The sequence below is a fragment of the Jatropha curcas genome, chromosome 4 (assembly GCF_041381405.1).
Source record: "Jatropha curcas cultivar XTBG-Jc1 chromosome 4, XTBG_Jcur_1.0, whole genome shotgun sequence".
NCBI lineage: Eukaryota > Viridiplantae > Streptophyta > Magnoliopsida > Malpighiales > Euphorbiaceae > Jatropha > Jatropha curcas.
Genome location: NC_143154.1, coordinates 27,976,034 through 28,002,513, shown reverse-complemented (window position 1 = coordinate 28,002,513; position 26,480 = coordinate 27,976,034). Strand labels below are relative to the sequence as shown.

Sequence of the window (26,480 nt, the reverse complement as noted above, 5' to 3'; positions counted from 1 at the left end):
ATTATTGAATTATTATGACTGCTTTTTTAATATTAGTACTTTAATATTTAGGAGAGAACTTTAAATATAAAATTATTTTATGATTTTATTACATTAATTTTTAAAAATTTATGTTGACCATAAAATAATATATATTAAATTAAGACATAATAACCCACGCAATGCGCGAGCGTTCAATCTAATTAAGAATCTAAAGTAACTTTAATAAAATCAGCCTAGTAAAAATTTAAAATAAAACAATTTTCAAAATTTAGAAAATTAAATTACATTAATATTAATACACTAATATCAAAAATTTTGAAATCAAATTTGAAACCAAATTTGGAACAGTTTAATAAAATTTAAATTTCAACTCAAATCTTCCTAAAAAAAAAAATTCATATCATATCATGTCCCAAAATCTGCAATTAAATTTCTTATCCCCATTATATAATGGGCATTAATATAATTTTTTTTAGTTATTATTATTTATATTTTCAGATTAATTTATACCCATCTAAATGTTCTCTCTGAATATGATTTTAGATACACTCTGCATTATTATTATCATTATTAACAATTCTTTTATGTTTTTTCTTGAAAGGAAGGTGTTAGTATTGATATATACAAGTAAGATTGGTAGATTCTAAAAAAATAATACAATAAAATAAAATAGTAATAAATTATAGAGTTTTAGATAGCAAAGAGCTATCCATTTTAAATAAAGGCAAATCTTATCTATCTATTTTTATGAGGCTGAATTTTAAAATTAAAATCAAACTTTTCTTAAATTTAAAATTGAAAGAAATTGAATTTATAAAATAAAATTATGGTTACCATAAATTTAGTGTTTCAACTTTCGAAAATTTTCTATTTTAACGTCTCATTGGACAATGTTTACATTTAAATGTTTAAATTTCTAAAAAATTTTCAATGGGGTGTTTCAACAAGCTCCATGACAAGTCTGAAATACAATTGGGGCAAAAATGTTGTGCCAAAGTAAAGGTTTTTGCTGACGTGGATATTTTGCTATTTAACCTAGCCCTGTCAGCTTCAATATCTATCGTTCACTTGCCCAAGAGCTCAACAGATTTGATCCTACAGCTACCATATTCTCACTACCCTCAGCTTACTGTAACGGAAACTTCTCTTTAACTCTGCAACGCCATAGCTACTCTCTCTCTATTGTTAAACCAATTTAATTCTCTCGCAACCCATCATCTCTCTTCCCTCTCGCAACCAATCATTACAAAAAAAATAAAAAAAAAAAAAAGAAAAAAACTAGTCTCTCTTATCTCTTCCTGCTCTCTCTCTCTCTCTCTCTCTCTCTCATCACAATGAAAATCATAAAAAAAAGAAGAAAAAATTAGTCTCTCTTCCATCTCCTCTTTCTTCAATGGCTATGGATGTTACGATCCCATCTCTCTCTCTCAATCAGAAAGAACGATCTCTTCCCTTCTTTCGTGAGAGGTGGTTCGTCCAGAAATCACTGCATCAGACCGATGTCGTCGGAATGGGAAGGTGACGGCGCTGCAATCGTAAAACAGAGAGGAAAAGCGAGATTTGGTCCTCTCTTGAAACCCCAAATTATTATTATATACCTTGGTTGGGTTCACTTCAGGTTCGATTCAATCTGAACCGCACAATTCTTGATTTGCTATTGGTTTTAATGGGGCTTTGAGTTTGCAAAATTCAACTCAGCACAGTTGTCGTCCTAATAATTGTATATCCGGCTTGTCACGTGAGCCAGAGACATCCGATTGATTTTTTTTTTTTTATTGAGACATTAAAATAGAAAGTTTTCGAAAATTTAAATATTAAAGATATAATTATCCCAATAAAATTAACTAAAATTCTCAATGTAGCTCATAGAAATATATCTAGTTAGATGTTTATGGAGATTAAAAAAATATAGTTAAATTATAATTTTTACTTTTGGTGTTACTTAATATATTTATTTCTTATAAATATGAAAGGTTTATGTTTTAATTTTTTTTTTTAATTCATCGGAGGTCCGATGGACTAAATTAACACTACGGTTACACAATAAAATTGATTCATCAAATTGTTGAAAATAATTATAATCAAAAGAATTCAAAACTTTCACTAAAATCTGAATAATCAAAAGAATTCAAAACTTTCACTAAAACCAATCAGATTACGCTTAGCATATTTTAATTATTTTTTGATTTCAAAATTTGATTACTATTAATAATAACATATTTATTGATAAAATAGAGTAAAAACATGAATTTCGGAAAGTGAGACTATATGTCAGAGGAATTAATTAAGTTTGATTTCATATTAATTTTTTAAGAAAACCATTAAATTGAAGTAATAATTATTGGTCATATATAAATGGTAAATATGAAAAAAAATATTTATTACTTCTTAAAATCACAAATATGATAAGTATTTTAAAACAAACTATTTTTTTAAATGTGATAAATATTATGAAACAGAGGAGTATAAAATAAAAATTTATGCCTAATTGCCGGTCTACTTTTTTAGTGGTAGTATATTAGTTAAAAGGAAAATAACAAATTGAAATATAAATAAAATAATTATCTAAGCTCCTAATCGAAAGTTGACATTTCTTGCAATTTGTGTCATGTGAGGTATAATGGTTCATGATCCAAGAAAATAATCAACTCATCGAAATTAAATTGCACAGACCTAATGTATTAAAAATAAAAATAAAAAAAGAGAAGGAAAAAATAATTTGAACCGTAAATTATACTCCATTCAAAAAATTAATAAAAATCTCGTATCCTTCCATTCAAAAAATAACAATACTTTCATCAAAGTTAAAACAATATAAATAAATCCCTAAATTATATTAAAAATAACATTTGTATCTCATTACTTTCAAAAAAACTCATTATCACATCCTTAATTTTTATAACTATTTGTTTTTATGAATTCATATAAATTCGAAAGATTTCTTTTATAACAGTTTAAAATATTTTTTTTTGGATGGGACGTGATAGTTTTTTATTTTTTTTATTTTTTGAAAAATAGTGAACTTAAATTTTAATTTCGGATATGATTTAGGAACCTATTTATATTTTTCCGCGGCGATTAACAGAAGAAAAAACTTAGTTTTTAGGACTTAAAATTAGAAAGCAAGCAAAAAAAATTAAGTGCCTAGCAAAACCTAACCCATTATCATTGTTTGTTTTCATCTTGTGGAAAGATCTTAAACTGCATATATGCATTTTTTTTTTTCATAAAAGGAAATGTCAAAGTGCAAATATTTACTAATTGTTTATAAAAAAGGAAAAAAATATAGGAAATTCACCTTGGATTGTGCAAATTTGATGTGGTCATGTACTAAATATGGGAAACATGTTCAACACTATTTTAATCTCTTTTCTTTTTAGAAAAAAAATCAGCATCAGTCCACCATATTTGACAATTCCACAACCACCAAGCCTAGAGTTATAAACGAGACAAGCTACTCGTGAACTACTTAAGACTCGGCTTCGTAAAAACTTGCTCAAGCTCGAGCTTGAGTCATTAGCTTGTGAGCCAGTTTTATCAAGCCGAGCTCAAGAACTAGTCTTATTGGGTCGAGCTCACGAGCTAGCTCAATAAGACAAAATCAATTAAAATCTATATTAAAATGATATCGTTTTGGTTAATAAATTTCGAGCCTGAGCTTAAGTTCGACTCATTTATGGTTATTGAGCTAAACCCGAGTCGAGCTCGAGCTTGGCTAGTTTTAAACAAGCTAAGCTTAAGCTCAGATTTCCGAACTCGAGTATATCCTTATTGAGCCGAGCTCACCAAAACTCGGCTCGTTTACAGCCCTAACCAAGACTCAATATTTCTTCCCTTCACCGAAAAAGGAGAAATGAAACTAGTATTTCCTCCCCTCTATTCTTTTGATTAATCAGAAATACACTTAAAGTCTATTCGGCAAAATTAGTTGTTTTGGTAGCTGTTAGCTATTTTAATAGCACTTAGTCATTAGCTCTTTGAGTAACTTTTCATGAAACCTAAAAGCTAAACGTTATATGAGTTAGCTTCTTATAACGTACTATATTACCGAACACTTTTGACTGACTATTTAAAAAGCTATTACCATGTACAGTCTTATTATAAGATATACTGCCTGCCACCAAACCTATAAAAAGAAGCTTCTTGGCTTTCTCCAGTCACATGCCACCCACAACAATGCATTTAAAATTCCATGGAATTGGCAGACACAAAAAGGAAAAAGATAAAGAAAAATGGAAGTCAATGCTATCTGCACATAAGCATGCCAATAAAATTTGGCAAGAAACCTGCAAGCAATTCCAAATTACTAAAAGCAACAACTTATAAATTAGGTTTATTGATATCTCTTGCAAAATTTGATTTGTTTATTTGGGAATCTGGCGGTGAACATGTCATCGTCCAAAACAATTATATATACTTGATAGAATCTAATTGCATTATTTACTCAGACAGAATACAAATATATAAAGAGCATTTTGAACTTCTTATGGAATAAAGAATAGGGTTTTTCTTGTGTTATATAACATTTAACAAACAAGTTGTATCATCAAGATATTTAAATGTAAAATAGATTAATCAAATATAATGTTCAAAGGCAAACGTGTCAGAAATACAAACACTTTAGATGTGGACAATACAATACAAGTAGATAGTGAAAAAACCAAAGCAAAGACTCTTCAAATTAAATTTCTCTCAAAATGTTCAAAAGTGCACAAATATATTTCTCCATGACAAGCAAAGAATTTTATTCTATGCTAGCGCACAGTTGGAAGCTTTTGATACTTCGACTTTCCACTTGGTAAAGTAATGACCAATGACGTGAAATCGAATACTCAATCAGATTGTGCAACTATGAATGGTACAGGACAATGTGACACAGTTATTAAGTAAAAATATGAGAACATGCACCTGTGAGAAATTCTCGACACATAAATCTAAGATCCGGTTGCATACAAGCAGAGTTGAATCAGACTTAACATTAATCATTTTATACCAAAAGAATCGTAGCGCGACCGAGTTTGTATGATGCCTTTGCCTCTCATTATCAGCAATTCCACCAGCTTCATTATCTAAACCTGCTTCAAACTCTTGGCCTCTATAATAAAAAAATAGAAAAATAACATTAAGAAAAAAGTATCTCTGTTGATGATAGAAAGTATTTAGCAACATAACTTACCGGAATGTTGTCCCCGCTCATGGAGTTGTAATTATAATATAACACACACACATTTGTTCTGCTTTGATTGGTTTGCTGACTTCTTTTCTGCTCCACCAGAAAGAGATTCAATTAAAATAAGAAACTTTAATAATTTTTATCAATTCAACTAAATTGATTCTTAAAAGAAAATGAATAGAAGAATTCATTCAAATAAACTTTGGACAATATGAATAGAAAATGATATACAGTTGGCAACTGTTAGCGCTTTCCCTCATGAGGTGACCAATAATTGCACGAGTTAACATTATATTATTGTACTCAAAGGAGGTCTTTGGGACTCACATTAATCTAATAATTTCTAATTGCTGTCCATAGCTCTTAATATATTTTATAAGGGGTTCATATAAATGCTGCCATCATTCAACATAAACTACAAAAAATTTCAAAAAAGGAAGGAAAGCATTGCCAGCTTGAAAACATTACCATGATGTTTTCATTTTTATTTTCTGTTTGGTTAGAAAACAGGCCGACACCCACCAATAAGCCAAAGCTCATTGGTACTGGAGTCATTTTCAAAGCTATGAAATTTTCGAACCTCAGTCAAAGGAAAATTAGAGAAAATAAAATGATGGGAAACTATTAGTTTAAAATACAGGATACAAACAGAAATTACAATGCAAGTTGCATAATGTTCAAACAAGATAGGAAAATAAAATTCAAAAGGCTCAAAGAAACTCAGGAAAAGGAAAATGATATGCAACTCGGCTATAATTTCTGGAAGGTCACAGAATTTACTAGTACCTTTATCAGAGGAAGATGGTTGAACAACTACATGCATGGTTGTAACTCCACCAGGAATATCACATAGGGGACTCCGACACTCTGCTACTGTTCTGTTGTTCTCCAGTATTTTCCCTGCACTTATTAACTTGACATCTTTTACTGTCCTTGGACCATTCTCCTTCTCTGGTCAAAATATATTAACATTTAAATTTCTTTAATCATGCAGGTCAGAAAGTCTTCATTACTAGAGAAAGTATTAAAGTTCATGAGGGTCAAATTTTGTCATTACTAGACAACACGAGGAGCAATTAAACTAAGATTATATATTGTTACCAATCAATGAATTGATCAATATTATGCTATATGATCATATTTCTCAGTTCAAGTTTTCTAGTTTTTGATAACTCATATTAGCTGCAAGTTAAAAGGCACACTAGCCTATGAATGGATCTAAAACCAACATGATTCACAGCCATGCTAACTTTGGTCTCCCCCTGGTGCTATTCTATGCAGCATAAATTTATAAATAATTATTTCAATCAAGAAATCAGAAGAATACAAAATCTAAAATTTCAATTCTAGAAAGAGATATGGTAAAACAAATAAAACAATGATACTGATAATAGCAATATCAAATTTCATCACAGGTTTTCAATAATATGCATTAGAATTCAGTTGCATACAGTTCATATATTCCAAAAGTGCAACCAAAACACAAATATTTATCAGACCAGATTATGATCATAAGAGGCAAGACAGCATAAATGAAAATTCACGTAAACATTAATGCATCATCATATGCTGACAGTTACCTAAAATTTCAAGCAAATTCTACTTTCATGGATTTCACAGTAGTATTTTCTCTACCCATAATGGTGGAACCAGAAAAAATATGGAAAGGGAGGAAAGTAGCAAGGAGAGCTCTTGACCCACAATCACCTTCTGTTTCCATCATACTGTGTATACACACAAGAGCATGAGTGTTTTCAAGAACAGTGAGCTTGAAGGGTAGCCATTCAGAGAACGAGGCATAAATCAAGGACTTCATTGAATATGCTACTTCAGTAAGGGTATCATAAATTTGATAGCCAAAGGTTAGATTAGAGTAAGAAGTAAGGTATGTGCTAAAGATTGTCCCTTCTGAAATTTCAACATCCAACAGAAAGAAATTGAAAGATGATTTGATACAGAAGTCCTAGTAACAGATTGACAATAAGCTGAACAAAAAAAAAACTCTTACCTTTTGGCCACTGAGCAAGAATACTTTCCTTCAAGGTTGCAACACTTGTAGCAGCAGCAAATGTTTTGGGGCCAATATCCGATCCGTCAGTTAATCGAAACTTGATCTCTAGCTGATCTTGTACCGCAGCCATCTGTAGACAATCACCAGTTTCCAAACCAAACTATCCACAAACCCCAGTTAAATCCTCTATCGGAATTCAAGTAGCCCGCCTAAAGACTTGTTTTTGGTCCTCACAAAGACAGATTTCACCGAGGACCTGAATCAGTCGCTCTGCCAAATATGAACAGAGACTAAATTAGGCAAAGTAGTCCTCTTACCCATATATACACAAATAAGACGCGTATAACTACAGAAATAGAAACCAAAGCAAAAACGGAAATACTACTAAAGATTTGGGATTTCCAGCGATGAAAATTTGCAATCAAAAAGATCAGTCTATGCCTAACCACAAATGGAACCATAACCCCACATCAAATCATGCCTAATAAAATAAAAAAAATAGAGGAATACAAAAACACACATAATAGAGTGACACACATACCCACATGCAGAGTAAGAACTCTTGGAACTTCCAAGAATCACCAAAAATATAAAAGCCTTGTATAATCTTGAACTGAGTCTCCAGCAAATCAACCAAACAATTACTTCAATATTGAATCAAACCTGCATGGAGGACAGCATATGTTATAAAATCTGTCACAGCTAACGACCACTACAACACCAAAAAAAAAAAAGAATAAAAAAAAAAGGAGAAAAAGAACAGCTGAATGCCCTCAAAGAACTCAAAAGTCAACTCAGCCCTCAACTTGGTAATCCCTCAACCAATCAAAACCAAAAGAAATTCTAAAACGAACTGAAAATCCTTAACGGGTTAGCTTACTTGGCTATAAAACTGATCTGGGTCAATCTCTTTTTCTTGTTAAAGAGAACAAGCTGTAGAAAAAGAACAAGGAGAAGAGAGAAGCGATGTGTGTCTCAGTAGTGAATGATAGATGCAAAAGAAGAGATGCAATAAATCCCAGGAGAGGAGGCTGCTTCGGAGTTTTCAAAGTCTTCTAAATCGATGGTCAATGCTTCCATTCTTGCTTTCTCTTAGCAATCTCCTAAAACCATGGAAATAGACAGATTTTTCTCTTTTTAATACAAGACTGGCCTTTTTGGCCAGCAGTACCACCTTGTCACCTAATGTTTAAAAACAAACCCTTTTTTATTTTCCTGTAAAATCAGTGATAGAAAGTGGTAAATGTAAAATTTATAATTTTTTCCCTTTTCAATTTGAAGTAATTTTAAATGATAAAAGAAGACAAGAGTTATTTGTATTTAACAAATATATAATGTTATATAATATATATCATAGTCTAATTAGCATTGGACCCTAACGAACATATAATTAGAATGGTCAGAACTGGAGGCAAGGCTGCCAAACTAGGACAGTTCTACTATTTCTATATAAAAGATGAGTGCTGTGTTCATATAAACTCTGGCCAAAGATCTATATGACCCTATCATCAAGAGAGACAAAATCAAATGCAATTGTAATACTTTTTGTTAATGACAAATGGGTCTCTTTTAATTTTTTTTTTTTCTTTGTTTGTAAGGTGAGGTTAATGTTCTAATGTACAAGTGCATACATTCATTTACAAAGTGAGTTGGTAGTTGTTTTTTTTTTCTTTTTCTAGCTTTTAGGTAGTTGTTTTGTCAAAGAGATTCTTCCATTTAAGCTTAGGTAGAATCAACTAATATCTTATATCATACAACTAAATGACAGGAGTTCAATCCTAATCACTTAGTTAATCTTTATTGATTTAATGTTAAAGAAAACTAAGATACCAAGAGAGAGGTCCACTCAAATGCGGGACAATTAAGATGATGAGGAATGTTTTAGGCACAAGAAAAGAAACCTTCACTTTGAAATATCAGAAGAACAAAAAAAATCAGCATCACCAAATTAGTTTATTGGATGCTTAAAGAAAGACAAAGCGTACTAAATGGATTTCGTGTCATCGTCAACTTAGCAAATTCCAAGAACAAGAATATATTTTTAAAGAAATTAAAGTGGGAGATAGATAAATCACAAATATCACACGTGTACGGCCTTAGGATGCAGTAATATGTCAACATCTGCTGTTACTTAAGGTTTGGTAAGCAAAATTTAGAGTACCTTCTGATAAAGTAATCAAAATATGTTAGCAAATGGGTTCACAGGACATGTTCAGGAATGTTAGCTCTTTTGATAATTATTAATTGTTTTGACAATCAAAATGTTAAGTTATTCTCTAAAAGCTAGTTACCACACTTTAATGGCTTGATATTTATCTTGAATTCTGCAATAAATAAGTTTAAGAATGTATAAAGTAATTATTGTCGGAATAAAAAAAACGAAAGGAAAAACATAAATATGCCATCTTTAGCAGCAGCTTATGATAAAATGATAATGGGAAGTTTATTAAAACTGTGAGATGATGAAATGAAAACAAGCAAGATGAGTTTTGCCGTAATTTAATGGAGATATTAATAGAAGTTTGGAAAAAGAATTATCTGCACATTTTAATGTTTCTCATGAATCGTACATAACAATTATATCGATATATGACCTAAAAACAGTTCCCCAATTCAATGGGACCTGTAACAAAGCAATCTTCATTACCTACTCCTAAATTTGAGCATGATGATATTGCAGTAACCAGCAAAAAATGGACATACTAACAAAAATGAAACAACATGAGAACAAAAGAAAAAATTGAAGGGATAAAACATTTTTGGGCTAATGGAGCAGCCCGCATGAAATGTCAGTGCTTGCCTCCTTCCTTGCACCAATCAGCATGATGTCTCGATATATCTGCTTCTGTGTGTTTCTTTATTTGAAAATATATATGTGCCAAGAAATCAGGCTAGAGTTCCTGCAGGAAAACCAAAAATAGTATCTTTTTTTCCAACCAAAAAATTAAATGATGGATTGCTATGTTACAGATTGAAAGAATGAATCCCATGCCCGTGCAAGTGATGCAGGCCTCTTCACGTGATAGCTCTGAGGGATGAAAATGAATTCAGACCTGAAACACTTCGTTCTGGCAAAGTTCTGATTTCCTTGTCAAATAGATCTCAACAAAATTCCGAGCCATCAAATAACCGGTGTGACAGAAAATCATTTGTCTTTTCCTGTTCCACATCTAGTTTCTAGCAGCTATTAACCTATGGTTTGGTCAACTATGACTCCAGGATGTGGCAGTTCCTTATAAAATCATTGGAGTAATCAACATACTTTGTCCAAAATGGTCGGAGATGCTCGAAGCCAATCTGCAGCCATGGTTTAGACTGGCCATTATAGTGAATAACAGCAGCCTTTTTCACATCCTCGATGTTGGTCTTATTCTGATAGCCCAAGCCAAGCATATGCCAAGATGGGTCAATTGGATGAACATGACCTTTAAATGCAATTAAAGCAGGTGGTAGAGTACCAAGTTTCCACATTGTCAGGTTTGACTTCAAGTTCTACAAAAAAAAAAAAACGTCCAATTAGATAGATGCAGATGGTTATCAGCACCAAATAGATATTGATAAGTTCAAATTACAGCAAAACAAACAGAAAACATTTAAGTATCCATCGTGATAACTATTGCAACTGAATTCTGTTCTTCATTAATAATCTATCAAACCACAAACTACCTAGAAAGGTTGACAGATTGTTCCGAGAAGTATGTATCCTGAAACTATTTGAAGGAGAAAAACCATAAAGTGTACTTGTAGAATCTATGGCGTGGCCTCTGGTCAAAGTAGGTAAAGAAAATAAGTAATTGTGGCAGGAATCATTTAAATGGCTTAGGAAACTATGAGGATGAGATTCACACACAAGGGAAGAATAATGTCGACTTCGAGATTCATTTTCATGCAGAAACTGGTATGGACACCACACCAGAAACTGAAATGAAAATTATGGTGATGGACCAAGGGTTGCAAATGAGCCAAGCCACTCGTAAGTTGCTTGAGGTTTGGCCTAAAAAAAGCTAGTTCAATAAGCTTAATAAACGAGCTTGAGCTTGCTTAAACTCGTTTCAATAAACGAACACAAGTTTGAGCCTGAAAAGGGAGAAAAATGTAACTAAAATTTGCATACCTAACAGTAATCGGTCAACTCAGCTCGTTTATAGCCTGAGATGTACCACTAGCTAAATTCAACATATTTGTACTTCGACATTATTAATCTTATTCTATAAACCCAAGGAAAAGGTGAACATAGACGGCAATACATACATGCATACATATATAGAATGTGAGCACGAGCCAAGCAGTGAAGATCTTACCTCTTTCAGCCAGGAATGGTAGGTTTCTCTTATATTTGTTAGCCTCCATGCACGAAGATCAAATATGTTCATTCCATACGCCCATGCACATTCATCAGGGTCCAAACTTTTTGCAATGAGTGGATGAGAGAAATTGAAGTAGTTCTTGAAATGTTTGGACATTACCCAATCATCATCTCCTCTACAAGTTTCAACAGCTCCATTAACCTTTCCTTCAAGGTCAATTTCCCAAAGTGGAGACAAATCACGTTGAATGACAACATCATCATCTAAGAAGACTACCTTGTCAAGGTTTGGAAAGAGCTGTTGAATAAACATGATCAGACCAAGGATTTTAGAGAAGAGATTAAGGAAAAGAGAGAATGAATAAGTTTGAAGTCAGAGACAAAAATTTAATGCAAACAACATTATTCTCACTGGCCTAGCAGGTTATTATGCACAAGATCTTAGAAATAAAACTCAACATCTCTATAACCAACAACAGCGAATCAGATATCCTTGTTACAATTCACATGCGGTAAAATCATCAATCATTTACCAATGTCAGTAGTTGACGATTATACAATTCGAACAACTTTGAATTCAACTCAACAAAAAAAAAAAATAGATAAACCACTTTGATTGATTAAAAAGTACAATTATTAAACCAAATTCACTAAAATTCGGCTTTGGTTGTTAGTTCGTGCCCTAATAAATCATCCTACACACTTCTTTTTCATACTTGCATGATTTTGGAAATTTCAGTTTTCCCTCCCCATACGAACTGAGTGAATGTTCCTATAGCAATTGCAAGCTCCTTAAGAGCTGGCGCCAAACTTTTTAGTTTTTTGGGGTTAGGGTGGGGTGGTTTGTTAAAGATAGAGCCCTCCGATTTACATTTCTAAAATCCTCACAGGCAGAGGAACCACTCAAAGAGAGAAGGCCTCTAATTTACAGTCTCATTTCTAAATTAAAAGAAAATGTTTAACATACACTTGATTACCTAAATTAAACGACATATTTCACCTATATTTGATTACCTCAGGTAAATATATGCGGAGATGGTTGAGCAAGGATATGTACTTTGGACTTCTAGCCTGCAGCTTTGAAGCAAACATTCGAGGAGTTGTAGTACTGAGATTGGCCCCAGAAATGTGATTACCATGGTAGTAATTTCTGATACCATTATGGTTCTCTACAGCTTCAAGGACTGGGACGTTCTCCCTTGTTAACCAGTCAAACTGGTGAACACCCTTCACTTCAACAATAGCAGGGGAGACTGGATTTAGTGCAAACCATGAGTGCATAGCCGCATAAGTTTTCTTGTCAGTTATCACATGAAACACTATCTTTTCAGGTTTTAAAGATGACTGGACAGTAGAAGTGACAACAACTGAAGCAGCTAAAATGTTATCCGTTGACAGAACGAAGTGATGGTAAGAATTGTCAGATAGCAAAGGAAGCAACTCTGGAGATGGCAATTGTTTGCGTGCATGAGCATTAGAAGAATATTCATCAGTTAAACGTAGAGAGAGACAGTGGATGCCTTTTGGAATGGAACTTGCAGCAAAGTGTTTGTTCATCAACTCTGCAAATTTAGATTCTCTAATTTCCCTTTCAAATTTCTCCATCTGTAAAAAAATAAAAAGGATGATATTAATTGGAAACAGTGCTCTGAATACTCCCTCTGCTTTTCTTTTATCCTATTCTTTTTCTGGGAGAAGGGAGAAGCTGGACTCTCCACTTTATAAATATACTATTTATTTGCATAGGAGCATGTGGACAAAATAGTATAAAGACACAAAAATAAGTACACATGTAGAGATAGGTAGACAGCATATATGTAACTTTTACACCTCATCACTCCCCCGCTCCAACAGCATGAAGTATCTCAAACATATTTCAACTAAAAGATCTAATGTTAAATATATGGTTGGCCACCAGTTTCAGTACTTCCTACCATGCAATTTGGAACCGACAAAAGTTAAATGACCAAATTGTATGTTAAAGATGAATACAGAAATGATGGCCTCGTATACATAATTGGGGGTAAGTAGGGACAGAAACTAGAGGTTGCTAGGAAATGCATGAACTTGGCTTGTTTGGTTCACATGATCAAACCCATGTTCTCAAAAAGTGGAGTATTGCACTTCCTGTCCTAATGGGAAGTTACTTTAAACCTGGCAGGAGGGGGATGGGGAGGATGGTAGTCAAGTTGGACTTACTACAAGTGAAAATCTTACAGACATAAGAGTGAGCAATGCCTAATTTTATTTTTTTCAGAGTATTATCTTACTCTAACCTAATGAGACTAATTTACCATTGACCAACACCAATGTAGACAAAACATTCTCAGATTATTCTGCATAAGTTGTGTGTTAGTCTAAAACCTTCATTTGTGGGTGGGGTCTGAATTACCCTATTTATCTTGCCCATATTCATTGCAAGTCTCTTTACTTATTATTGAAAATTAGCTTTTATACTAACAAATATTATAAAATTGTTTGTTATATCTTAGTTTGATGGTGATTGGGGAATGTATTGTTCTCTTTTGTGGCACTACTCTGGAACTACTCCTAAGAAATGGCATATGAAACAAAATGAAAATAATTACTTTCCAGGAAGTTGGCATAAGAATCAAACACTTCCTAGTCCTACTTCCTCGAACTTATCTTGCAGAGAAGTAGAATTATTTTGAACCAAACACTTGTAAGCTATATCTTTTGCTATAATTTCCTTATAGCAAGACATAAAAGAAAAGTGGAGAAAGAGTACAAGAAAACTATATGTTTCCTTGGAGCAGACATAGGAAAAGTGCTAAAACTCTAGGGAAAAGAAAAATTAAAGGAGGATACAAATACAGAAAGTATAAACAAATTGTGGGAGGACCTATGCAAGACACTACTAAAGATTAAAGATACCCCTGCTTCCTTGAAGAGAGATGAGGAAGATGATGACAGTAAAATTTTCTGATAGACAAGTTGTCTCTACAATAAATAAATTATTTTTCTTGCTCTAATTTATGGAATTAGCAAATTTCAGACTTGGTGATAAAAAAAGTGGACCTGATATTAGCATTTCTAAGGAGCATAGGGACTTGGTATCAAATAGATTCAGGAATCCACACACCTTCATGCCTAAGAGAATGCAAAAAGAAATCAAGTCTCACAGAACATATCAAATGTCAACCTGAACCCCAATACCGAGCACAGAATAAATCAAAAATTAGTTTCAGATGTTTAATAAGGACAAATCCCTGACTTGTTAACAAGTATACTTGAATTATAAGAGGATAAATAGACACAGCAAATTGCACCTCCAAATTCACACCCTTCATTAATGACAATATCCAAGAAACCTAGTTAGATGAGCAATTCTGAAGAAAGAACAAAGTGCTGTGCAAAGCCTACAAAATCAACCACTTGAAAATCTGTGCTACAATGGGATCTTAGATTTAGAAGAGCCTCAAAAATTCCATTATTAGACTGAATTGGGAATCAGTTAATGCCTTAATAGAGATTTCTTTTAGGCTGCTCGATGTTGATGAGGATAAATTTGGATTCAGTTATGTACATACTGATAGGTGATACTGATAATTTTTTTGTTTGGAGATTGGAAGAATTAGGTGAATTAGAAAGTTTACTTCTTTACATTAACCACTTTAGGCGGCATTCTTACAGAATAAGTTAGATGTTGAGACTGAAAGGGTCAAGGACATAAACCTTACTGAAATCTTAGCCATAAACAGAGTGGATTGGAAGAATATGATCCATGTAAGACACCCTAACAAGAGTATAATTAAGACTGAATTGATATAAAAGTTATGGGGAAACAATGGATAATTTGCAGATCAATATTGTTCAGAAGCTACATTTTTGTCATGAAAAAGAAAAGTTGTAGGCATCACAATTAGAGAGTATATTAAGTCATGGAAAGAAGAATAGCCAGAAATAATTTCTCAAATAAAATTTAGAAATCGTCATACAAGCTACCTAAATAAGATTCACTCAATAGCTTAGAAAAACCACAAATCAGGCAATCACTCAGAAATTAAAAAGCAAAATGAAAACAAATACTGAATATATACGTCTACACAAGAATAATATGAAACATACCATAGCCCTTAGCATGAAAGCAAATGTTTTTGCATCATACTGGCTGCTCTTCATTTCAGATACAAGTTGGTTAAAGGAATCTGGGAGCTTTAGTCCCTCTGGGATTTCTTCATTGTTTACTTGATTGAGAATCTTGTAAAAGTCTTTAACCAGCCTCTGCTGCGTCATTACCACAAGCACTAATTCAGCTTCCTTAACAAGATTAAAAGTTATTTGCTAGGAAATTCTCCAAAAGTACAAGTATTTAACATAGTCTGAAAGAGTTATTGAATATAAAGGAGAGAAGTTATTACCCCTGAAGCATCCGCTCTACCCAGAAACCTTGGTCCCAGTCGCCTGCCTAAACAATCTAAAGCACAGAAGCATACTTAGATCAAGCACAATAGGTCAACCAAAAAACATAGTAGAAGCTAATGAAAGAGGGTTCTAGATCTGCTCCATGAAATACAAACACTAAGACATGCAGATAAATAATAACATATAAAATTTCAATAATGTGCAAAAGAAACAAGAAAAAGAAAGCTCATCAACAAGGGACATGCTGGAAGAATATGAAAAAAAAATTCCCAGTAACCATATCCAGTTTTCATGCCAGTACTGAAAAGAAAGTCTTTATCCATATTGAATTCACATAATAAAATCTCGACGTAAAAAATAAAATAAGTAAAATCCATCCAATAAACTCCCATTTTTAACTTAAACGATAATTGGAACCTAATCTCAGGCATTCTAGGAATCTGAAAACCCAGCCCATATCAGTTTAATACAGCAAAGCCACATTGGTGAAAACAAAAAATGATGAGAATACAAGAAAAATGACAAGAACTTAAATCCTTGTTATATAGATGTGCAGGTTTGCGTACTACAGGATGTTACTATGGACAACAAAAACAACAGGGCGTGCATATTACCTAAATCAAATCAATATCCATTTTCCACAATGGCAAGTAAAGAAATACAATTCATATTTGTGCAACTATAGTCTATATATACACATGTATTGGCAAAGAGAAGATATTAGGATTACAGACAGAACATGTCAACCGCTACATGGTCATAACAACGTAATCTGTGTTCAATTACTATCCAAGGGATGTAAGAAAATGCAATAACATATGATATAACACGTGGAACATGTGCATAACAAGCAGAACAAAAGCAAATCAGGATTCATGGACCAAGTACCAAGCACATCATCACAACCAAATGCTTTTGACGGACATAAGTAACATTTATAAGCATATATGAGAAATAAAGAAATAAAAATTGAAAACCAAAACCAACAATGGGAACTTGAACAACAAACTGAAACCAAATCAAGATCCACCCATCAATCCATTCATGCATGAAGATTAACTATACAAATTAAATCATTAAAATAAAGGAGAAAACCGAACTTTAATTGACAAGAAAGATAAAAGTGGTACCAAATGAAGAGCACTTGTTGACGCCTTCCAGGGTAACAAGAGCAGTGAGAATGAAGACAAAGGGCAACAAGAAAGCAAGAATTAGAATGGTATGGAAAAGGGTTCGATAAGATATATGGCGAGCTGCGACCTTGATCTTCATCAAGTCAATAAACCCATTGCTGCTGTTGCTCGATATCGTGATGCTTCTCATGCTAGGCGAGATGTGAAGCTGCATATTCCTCTTCTATGCAGCCCCACCACCACAAACCTAGCAGCACCACCTCCACAATAATGAAATAACAGTTTCTTGACTCCTTTCAATAACAATAATGCACCACCCACCATCAGATCCACTCGTCTCCTTATCTAATCTTTCTATTCCTCTATTAGATCAAAACTGCTGAATCTTTTCTGGGTTCTGTTACTTGTTCTGCTATTTCTTTCTCTTTTACTTCTTTGTGGTATTCTCAAATGCCGCATTGGAGATTTGGCAAACAGCAAGCAATAAATATAAGGCTTCTTGATTTTTTCTCTTTCCCGTTTAATCTGGTCCAATACCGTCAAAGGAAACAAAGATTTAGAATTTAATTCAAGAATCGATAGACAATCAGTATTGGGTTAATGGGTTTCTTTCTCTTTTTACCTCTATCACACCCTGGATCAAGAAAATGAAAGAAAGAAAAAAAAAAAAAAAGAAAAGAGAAAAGAGGAAGAGAAAACAAAAACAAGAAGAGGAGAGAGAATATGGGGTTTTTTGTCTCTGAGTTTTTGTGCTAAGTTTTTCTCTTTCTTGTTTTAATTCTTTGATTGGTGGATCGTGCGATCTAATTTCCCTTTCTTTTCAAAATTAAAAACAAAAATAATTAGATTAAATTAATTAAAAGTGATTAAATTAATAATTCCAAAAAAAATATTAAAAATAATAATAGTCAAAACCGTGTTGGGCGTAGAGAGAGAAGTGAGGAGCAATTGTTTGACCTTTGAGAGGATAGTGTGTGATCTTAGAGGCCTAAATTTGGATGTCTCCTTCGTTTATGGGCAAACATTGGCTTTCTGTGTTATTATGTGGCCAATATTATATTTAAGGTTTTTTTTTTTTTTTTAATTTTAGTTAAATTTTTACTCTCCCCATGTTCTTGAGATCAAAGAGTTAAACAAAATATATCACTTTTTAGTATAATAAAGTGAGATATGCAAGTTTTATTCTTTAAGATATATTATGATATAAAGAATAATGATGTCATAAACTAAACCCTAACATGAATAAAAATCATAAATATAAAATATATTTTTGAACTCCGTGTGGACACAAATTAAACTTGTAATGTTTGATTTCCAAAATCTCATGTTGAAAGAAAAATCCATCAACATCTCAAATTAAATAAATTATATTTTCAAACGAATTTTATATATAATGTCATAGTTTAAAATATAAAATAATCATTATTAATGATTTTACCCAAATATAAATGACCAATATTAAAAGAATATTGCGTTTTTGAATTTGAAATTATTATTAAAAAGTTCAAGTGATTCTTTTCTTTTTCATTATTAAGACATTTCATTGTTTTTGTTTTCTTTCTCTTTTTTTTGTTTTCCTTAACGAAGTCTTTCTTGTGTTAGAGGTCGTGAATTATTTCTAGAATTAATAAATATTTTGGGACATCTAAAAATAAATAATAAATAAAGGAAATGGGATGGAGATAATATAATATCAATGTTAAATATAATTATAACATTAATTATAATTAAAAAAGTGTAGATATATAATTTTTTTGAGAAAGTAAATATTTTAAATATTTTTAAAATATTAATTAAATGGATAAGAAGGCTCTTTGAATCCAAACTGGATAGCCGTAGTAAAAATGACATTCAAATCCATTTATTTACTATTTGAATTTGCCAAAATCAGATCAATCGAATGTACCTGCCAAGTTAGATAAAATTGTCATCCCAATATTTTGAGAAACACATGGGCGCATGACTAATTAATTAATATATAGTATTTTCATTCAAAGAGAAGGGAAAAATTAAGAAAATTTAGGTTCTAAAGTTAGAGGAATTACCAAAAATATATGAGAAAGTAAATAAGAAATGAACTCAAATATTATACTCCCTTCGTATTATTTTGAAATTGTAGCTCCAATCTAGGGGATCCAAGGGTGGGTCTCGCCCCCTAACAAATTTTTTTTTTTAAAAAAAATCACTCATTAAATATTAAAATTTTTCTAAAGTTTAATGCTTTTTTTCATATAGGTAGTGTGCAATGAAAAATGCAAGCACGGCTTGGAGAGGGATTTTTTCTGATCCATTAAAATAGTAAATTTTTTCAATTTCACTTCTCTCGACTCTTAAAATTTTTGTTAACCCCTTAACTTTAATTTATGAATCCATCACTAGCTCTAATAATATCCACATCAAGAAAGCTTCTTGCATGAACTATGGATTGATCCAAATCACCATCTCCTGATTACCATCTAATGTGTTATTACAAAGGCAATCTGCAAAGGAAATGACTTCTCTATAAATATGAGTTAACATTCCTTATGCCAAAAATCTCCAATAGCACTTTTGTTATTAGAGAAAAAAAAAAGTGCATTGATGCATTGATATAATTAAACTAATATTGAATTCTGAATGATAAATATTAATCCTTCAGTAATGAAAAGTTTCTCTTATCGTATTATTTGAAAATGGATAGAGGTTTACTCGGAAGATTAATATCTTTTACGAAGATCATTTCCGGACATAAGATTCTAATTTTCTATATTTATCTTTTTTTTTTTATTCTTATGAAAATGTTATAATGTAATCAACATATATTTATTATTAATGAATTGCCAAGTTTTGAAAAAAAGAAAAAAAAAGAAAAAACTATATACATATAGTAGAAAAAAAAAAAAGACAGAATTGCACCGACAGAAAGGAGGGGGGAAATATGTAATATGAGGTAAGCCAAACACAAGATTTCATACAACAGCTTTATGATACCAGACATATGGGAAATAAGTAAAAACTTAATGAATAATGGTTGAGTTTTGCTAAACTGAGAATTTTAGTAGTCAAGTCACTTGCCAAACCCAACTTAAAAAAAAAAAATTATATTATTTTTATCCATATATATTGCATAATATATAATATTGCCCCTTCACCTTTGGAAAGATTTTTATTCTTTTTTTTTTTTTTTGCCTTTACATACTATTATATTATTTTATTAATTTTTTTATATTTTCCGTGATAAATTAATATTTCATTTTTCTATTTTACCAAAATTAACTAATTTATCTATTCGTCTCATTATTTTATCAAAATTAATTAGTTTGTTCCTGTATTTTCATGAAAAAGTATAACAAAAAAATATGAAAGTATAATGGAGGAAAAGATTAGGATAAAATTATGTATTTTTAAAAATATAGCAACAAAGCCATGTATTTTGATAAAAATACAAAGATAAAATAGTAATTTTTTAAGAAATAAATATATTCTTTTATATTCTTATTTTATTTTTATATTTAAAAATTAATTTTATATTATTAGTTTCGATACATTATGTTGAATTTACCTTCTAGACACTATTAAAATAAATTATTCACTCAAAAGTCAAAACTAAATAAAATTAAAAATATATTTATTTTTCATCTTTAACATAATACAAACTTATTTGTTTGAACCAATCAGATGTGGTTTGATTGATTCTCGTTAACATTGAGAGTGTGCGGTCTCTAGTTTAAATCATTTTCACTAGTTTTCACTAATTTGGTGAGTTAAGAAAATAGTTATCTTTCATAATGATATACCGATTCATTGAACTTTCAATAAATAAAATAAATATTTTTTTCACCAAATCAAATAAATATCTTTCAAAGAATATTAGTTAATTAAAAGTGTATTTATTTGAAAGAAGATCAATAAGTTATTTAAGAACTTGCTATTATTAATTAGTGAGCTTAATATGTGAAAATGACCTTTTAAAAAAATTATTAATTGCTGAACTAAATATTCGATAATATTTTAATGGTTAATATATGTAATTTTCAATATGAATATTAAATAATAAATCATTTTTTATCATGTTCCAATACTATTTAATTGAATCAAAGTCTTTTGATAACTATTAATTTGTTGCCATCGAAATTCTGGTGCCCTTGCATTATGGCATTTTATCAAAGTCAGGTGTATTTCAGGCCAAAGACCAAGTGCCATTCTATTTTCTTGCGACCTACAAAATTTTGATAAATAGTATTTAATAATTGAATTTTAAAGCGAGTCCGACCAAAATAATATTGTGGACTGTACAGCAGGGTGACCCTCTACTTTGAATGACATTCACCAAATTAGTGATTCAAACTTGATATCTCTCACTCCCTACATCTTTTACGAGAGGTAAGAAAATCAATCAGACCACACCTCATTAACAACTCTATTACTAATTTTTTATAACAATTTTATGCAAATTTAACTTATTTTCTATAATCAAATTGAAAATTGAAAATTTTCAAGTTATTTAAAACTATAAATGTTAAAGATGAATGTGACTGTGACCCACCAAAATGGTATGAAAAAAGCAGTGTGGCACATGACTTGTTGCTATGAGTTGGAGACAATGGTTTCTATGACCAATTAACATCTGGAAAAATACCTTATTATTCTGAAGCTTTGGGTCAAACAAAGCTAACAAAGTACAAGTATTTACTACATTCGCAATTATTTTTATATATCTCACTGTTTTTTAAACTTTTATATACGAACTCTGAAATTAATAATTGTCTCAAGTATTATTCAGGTGTTGATTGAAGTAGTAACCGATCTCAATCTCCAGAAAAATGAGAAAATAAGTTCAAAATCTTTAAAAAGTGCAGTTTACTAAGACGATAAAAAATTTTTACATTGTGCAGTCGGAGAGATTAAACCTCTTGATTAAAAAAAAAAATCTCATTCTAATACAAGTCAAATATAAAGAGTTGGCTCATAGATCATGCTAAATCATTGAATAAGACTTGCCTCACCTCATTAGACTAGGTCATCTCGAGAGTTTCAATTGCAGACACCATTGACATTTGTATTGATTTGTTCAATTCAACTAAATGATGTTGAAAGAAAGAATAACAAATGAATATTAAAATCAAATGACGCATCTTGCCAAACCATAACATCCAACAGCAAAACTTGAACTTTTAAGCAGTCAACCAATGCAATGTTTGGTATATTCAAGTTCTAACATCCAAATAATGAAATCTATTAATTTGGTTTTTATCAAATTTCTAAAGGACAAACATATTTCTTCTTACTTTTTGGCAAGTAAGAATCCATTTCCCAGTGATTCCTCTGATTCAATCACACAATGGTTGGCAATCACAATGATCATATGCTCTTCAATCAGGGTGTCCCATCGCAGGTTTGGGTGGAGCATTCATCTCTACAAGTATAAATTAGCAAGCAGACAAGCCTTTTTCATTTGATTTAAACAAATTGTTCCCATTTCATGTATTAATTTATGGCATCAACCAGACTGTGGGCAGGTGATTTTCTTAATCCTATGTCATTCATCACATGTCTCACATTTTCAACTCTTCCCATCTTCCAACTGCAGCATAAAGTTTTGGCAGCAGTACTTAATATTACCGGTGTTCTCTGGCTCCAGCTTAAAAGGCCACTGTGCTGCAACCTCTGCCACTTCAACATTACCATGTATTACACATGCGCCAAGCAATGAACCCCAAATAGCACGGCTAGGCATAAAAGGCATTGTTCTAATCAAATTATATGCCTCATCTAATTGACCAGCACGATCAAGCAGATCAATAATGCAAGTGTAGTGATCATCCTGGGGACTTACTTGTGCTCTCTGGGCATGAATTCAAACAAACACAGACCCTCATCCACAAAACCAGAATAACTGCAAGCATGCAATACAGATGTAGAGGTAACTTCATTTGGTTCCACCCAGATTGAACCATTTGTCTGAAAGTGAAACAGCAGTTTCACCACGTCCATGCATTCCATAACCATCTATTATAACACTCCAAACAAATTAAAAATGTCATTGACATGTAAAGGGATAGCATTAAAAATCAGGGAACAGATTCTGGACTTCCGCATTTCGAATGTATATCGATAAAACATGTTGCTATTTCTCTTTCCCGAAAGAAACCCAGACCTCATAGGTAACAATGTATATTTTCTGCTGGTTGCAAATCAGCAAAATATGCAGGAAGTATAGGTGGTAGAGATAAATGAGGAAACAAGAAAATCATGAAGCAGGCAATGGAGTATCATGAAGAGATTAAACCCTTAATTACAAAAACAACAGACAAATTCAACAGCAGCTCAAACCTAAATCAGGTTCAATTTTTCATTAAGCCCACAAACAACAACTAGAAGCATTGTCATTTTCCCCTTTTAAAATTCTAAGCATCATCATCATAACCGTTCTTTCCAAGTTCAATTTAAAGCCATTTATTTTATCAGCAATCTTCTTTTTTTTTTTTTTTTGGGTAATTTCGGCAATCTTTATTTTCCGGCAGTGCAATATTCTTTATAAACCTAATCCATCTAAAGGCAATATAGATTAGTTTATATATATATATATATATATATATATATTGAAAATTATAATCCATATGGAGTTAGAATCTATATAAATGTATATGATAGATGTCATGGATTTGGCATATGCATAAATGAAGAATCAATATAACATGCAAGAGAGAATTGACAACTAATCGACAGAGAAGCCTCCAAACTCTCTATATAATCACAAATTGCCATATCCAATGCCAGCTTGTGTCCCTACTACATCACTCCAATGTGCCAGCACGAAGGTTAATCAAGATTCTATATCTATTTTTAAAAATCATGTTTTAGGTTTTGAAAATCCAATCCAACATATAATAACAAGCACTTCCAAATTAAGCATTAGTGTAACATAATATATTTTGTATTATAATATGATGTCAGTACAAATTGATTCCGTACTTTTTTGTTTTCATAATCAGAAGACTTAATTTCTTTCGAGCTGTAAAACGTAAAAACTTTGTAGTCCTCCCAATAAAATCAGATTAAATAAATTTGTGTTCTCACACGTTCGAGGATTGAATTGGAATCGCTACAGTATATGGTGCCCATACTAAAACTGGGGTGTTATTCAGATATAAGGATAATATTTAAGTAAAGGTCTCTTAATAACAACAATTCCAAAATTTAAATCTCTAACCATACAGATAAATTTCGCTTGAAAATACAATGCGTTTATATAATTGTATATTGTTAACAACTAAAATATTTAATTCCTTCTTAATTATAAACTTCATCTATAAAAGGCCTTAACCACAATACCACTTCCACAACAAAGCTCATACCTCAGAATTTTAGTTGATAGATACACATTATGGGTTCAAGAAGTATAGCCTCCACATCCCTTTTTCTCTCCCCGAACCTTCTTTTCTTCACACTTGTGAGCTCTACCACTTGCCCTCCAACACCATAATCACCATCGACAAAGCCAAAAGGTCATGGTTATTGCCATAAGGACACTGTAAAGCTAGGTGTATGTGTTGATCTTTTGAAAGACTGCTTGAGTGTTACAATTGGCACCCCACCAAAGACACCTTGCTGCAGCCTTATTAGTGATCTTGTTGATCTTGAAGCTGCTGTTTGCCTTTGCACTACTATTGAAGCTAATGTGTTAGGCATTAAACTAAACCTTCGTGTTAATTTGAGCTTGTTGCTTAACTCTTGTGGGAAGACGGTTCCAGAAGGATTCAAATTTGCTTAAACTAATTAATATGCATTCTATAATTAATTACTGTGAGAAGAAGGTTCAACAAGGATTCATGTGTGCTTAAATTAATTTGTATTTTATCTATTAATTGCTTATTATGATTAATTTCTTTTTTACTCAATAATTTCTTAATTTTATTATTATTATTAATGTTATTGGTTTTGAATTTTGTCTGTTTTTTAATTTTTCTATCTCAATTTTATTTTTTATCTGTAGATAAGTACAAGAGTGGGTAAAATCATTACTTCTAATTAGATCTAATTGTTCATTCATATCTTTCGTTAATAAAAAGTAAAGTTAAGATATTAAAGTAGAAAAATTCACAAACTTCATAATTATGTCCCTTATTTACTATTTTAAATTGATTACCACACAAGACGTGAACGACAGGTCGTAGATTTTAACCGACCGATTTGGCTAGGATATGGATTCCTTCAAGATTCCAACTGTGGATTCTAATGGCCGGACCAGAGCTGTGGTATGCGAAAGACGCACATACGACATTAGAGAAAGAACTACAAAGTACTAGCTCGACAAAAACGACTTGTCATGTGGAGTGTTTTCACTTTACCTTATCATTGATTACTTGACATGTGGAGTATTTCCACTTTGACGACCTGATATTTGGATTGGTCTTTTGAATTTGTTGACCTTGACTGTTGATCATTGATCATTGTTTATCTCTTCCTACCTGTAAATCTTGTTCTTACGTTTTTCATTTTATGTCCTCTTCTTTCACGCTTAAACTCAAAATCATCTCATTCAGTCACCGATTTCTTTTTTTTTTTTTTTTTTTCATATCTCATTGTGTTTATTTTCTGTTTGGCAACCTGCCTGGCTTTTATGATATGGAGAACCTGGATCTAAAGCTCAAGGTGTTGTTCTTTTGAAAGTGTTACTGCTGAAAGAATCAGTTGTATAATATTTTGAGGGAGCAATTGGCACTATAATATTGCACACAACATTCAGCTTGTAGATTCATAGAGTGTCGACCTGCAAAGACTACAAAGTTGATGAGAAATACCATTTTAGTTGTGTGGTATTGGTTTTGGTGGCGCAGTAGCGAGGTTAATGAGAAATACCATTTTAAAAAAAAAAATTTGTACATATATAGGATTTATATATAATAGGTGTTTATCTATATGCAAGTTGAGCATTGCATGCTCAACTTGAAGAGGGGGTGTTAGGATTATTAGATAGTAGGATATTTATACATGTGATTAGTTGTACGTAAATACTTATATTCTCAATATCAAATCTCCTCAAGGCTTTGGAAGATTGACCTGAAAAAGAAGTGAAGGCAGAGTTTGAGACATTTTACACTAAACCTGTATTAAAGACACCACTACCTGTGGAAAAGCAAGCAGCAGAAGTTTACACTAGAAAATTGTTTGCAGTAATTCAGGATGAAATTTTGGAATCTCTTTTATCTGCTGTGAAGTTAAGAGGAGATGATGGAAAAACCTGCGAATACGAGGTTACGAGACTTGATGGAAGACAGAAAGTATATTTGTTGCATTAAATACATCTGAACAAACACCCATTGGTGCACAAAAACTTGAATGCCATACTTAATGATTTAGAATTACCAAAAACTCAGACAGATTATTTTAATTTTTGGCTTGAGGAAACGAGGAGTCAAGGACCCTTCTCATAGGATTAACAAAAAATTCTATTCGGTTTCCATCTCATTTTATTTCTATTCGGTTATAACAAAAAATAAATCGGCC

At 31.8% G+C, this 26,480-nt stretch overlaps 2 protein-coding genes and 1 pseudogene across 5 annotated transcripts; 1 reads left to right on the top strand and 2 right to left on the bottom strand.

The window, feature by feature from the left end:
- Window positions 1-4,634: 4,634 nt before the first annotated feature.
- On the bottom strand, window positions 4,635-8,349 carry MUB1 (membrane-anchored ubiquitin-fold protein 1 precursor). Of its 3 annotated transcripts, none has more exons than XM_089720798.1 (6): window positions 8,047-8,349; window positions 7,708-7,829; window positions 7,164-7,436; window positions 5,942-6,055; window positions 5,159-5,245; window positions 4,635-5,077 (listed from the first exon to the last, which is right to left on the bottom strand). In XM_089720798.1, exons 3-5 carry the CDS (start codon window positions 7,294-7,296, stop codon window positions 5,190-5,192), a joined length of 303 nt encoding a protein of 100 aa, XP_089576924.1. In that variant the 5' UTR covers window positions 7,297-7,436; window positions 7,708-7,829; window positions 8,047-8,349; the 3' UTR covers window positions 4,635-5,077; window positions 5,159-5,189. The 3 variants fall into 3 exon arrangements, with proteins under 3 accessions (XP_089576924.1, XP_012084791.1, XP_012084792.1); XM_012229401.4 differs by having other exon boundaries at window positions 5,942-6,106; window positions 8,047-8,340; XM_012229402.4 differs by having other exon boundaries at window positions 5,942-6,106; window positions 7,712-7,829; window positions 8,047-8,340.
- A 1,338-nt stretch (window positions 8,350-9,687) lies between these two features.
- GAUT13 (galacturonosyltransferase 13) lies at window positions 9,688-17,760 on the bottom strand. 2 transcript variants are annotated; one of them, XM_012229404.4, is made up of 6 exons: window positions 16,989-17,760; window positions 15,855-15,910; window positions 15,562-15,720; window positions 12,487-13,077; window positions 11,468-11,770; window positions 9,688-10,658 (listed from the first exon to the last, which is right to left on the bottom strand). In XM_012229404.4, exons 1-6 carry the CDS (start codon window positions 17,203-17,205, stop codon window positions 10,374-10,376), a joined length of 1,611 nt encoding a protein of 536 aa, XP_012084794.3. In that variant the 5' UTR covers window positions 17,206-17,760; the 3' UTR covers window positions 9,688-10,373. The 2 variants fall into 2 exon arrangements, with proteins under 2 accessions (XP_012084794.3, XP_012084795.3); XM_012229405.4 differs by having other exon boundaries at window positions 15,562-15,717; window positions 16,989-17,759.
- A 6,597-nt stretch (window positions 17,761-24,357) lies between these two features.
- On the top strand, window positions 24,358-24,744 carry LOC105644189 (14 kDa proline-rich protein DC2.15 pseudogene; annotated as a pseudogene).
- The last annotated feature ends 1,736 nt before the right edge of the window (window positions 24,745-26,480 follow it).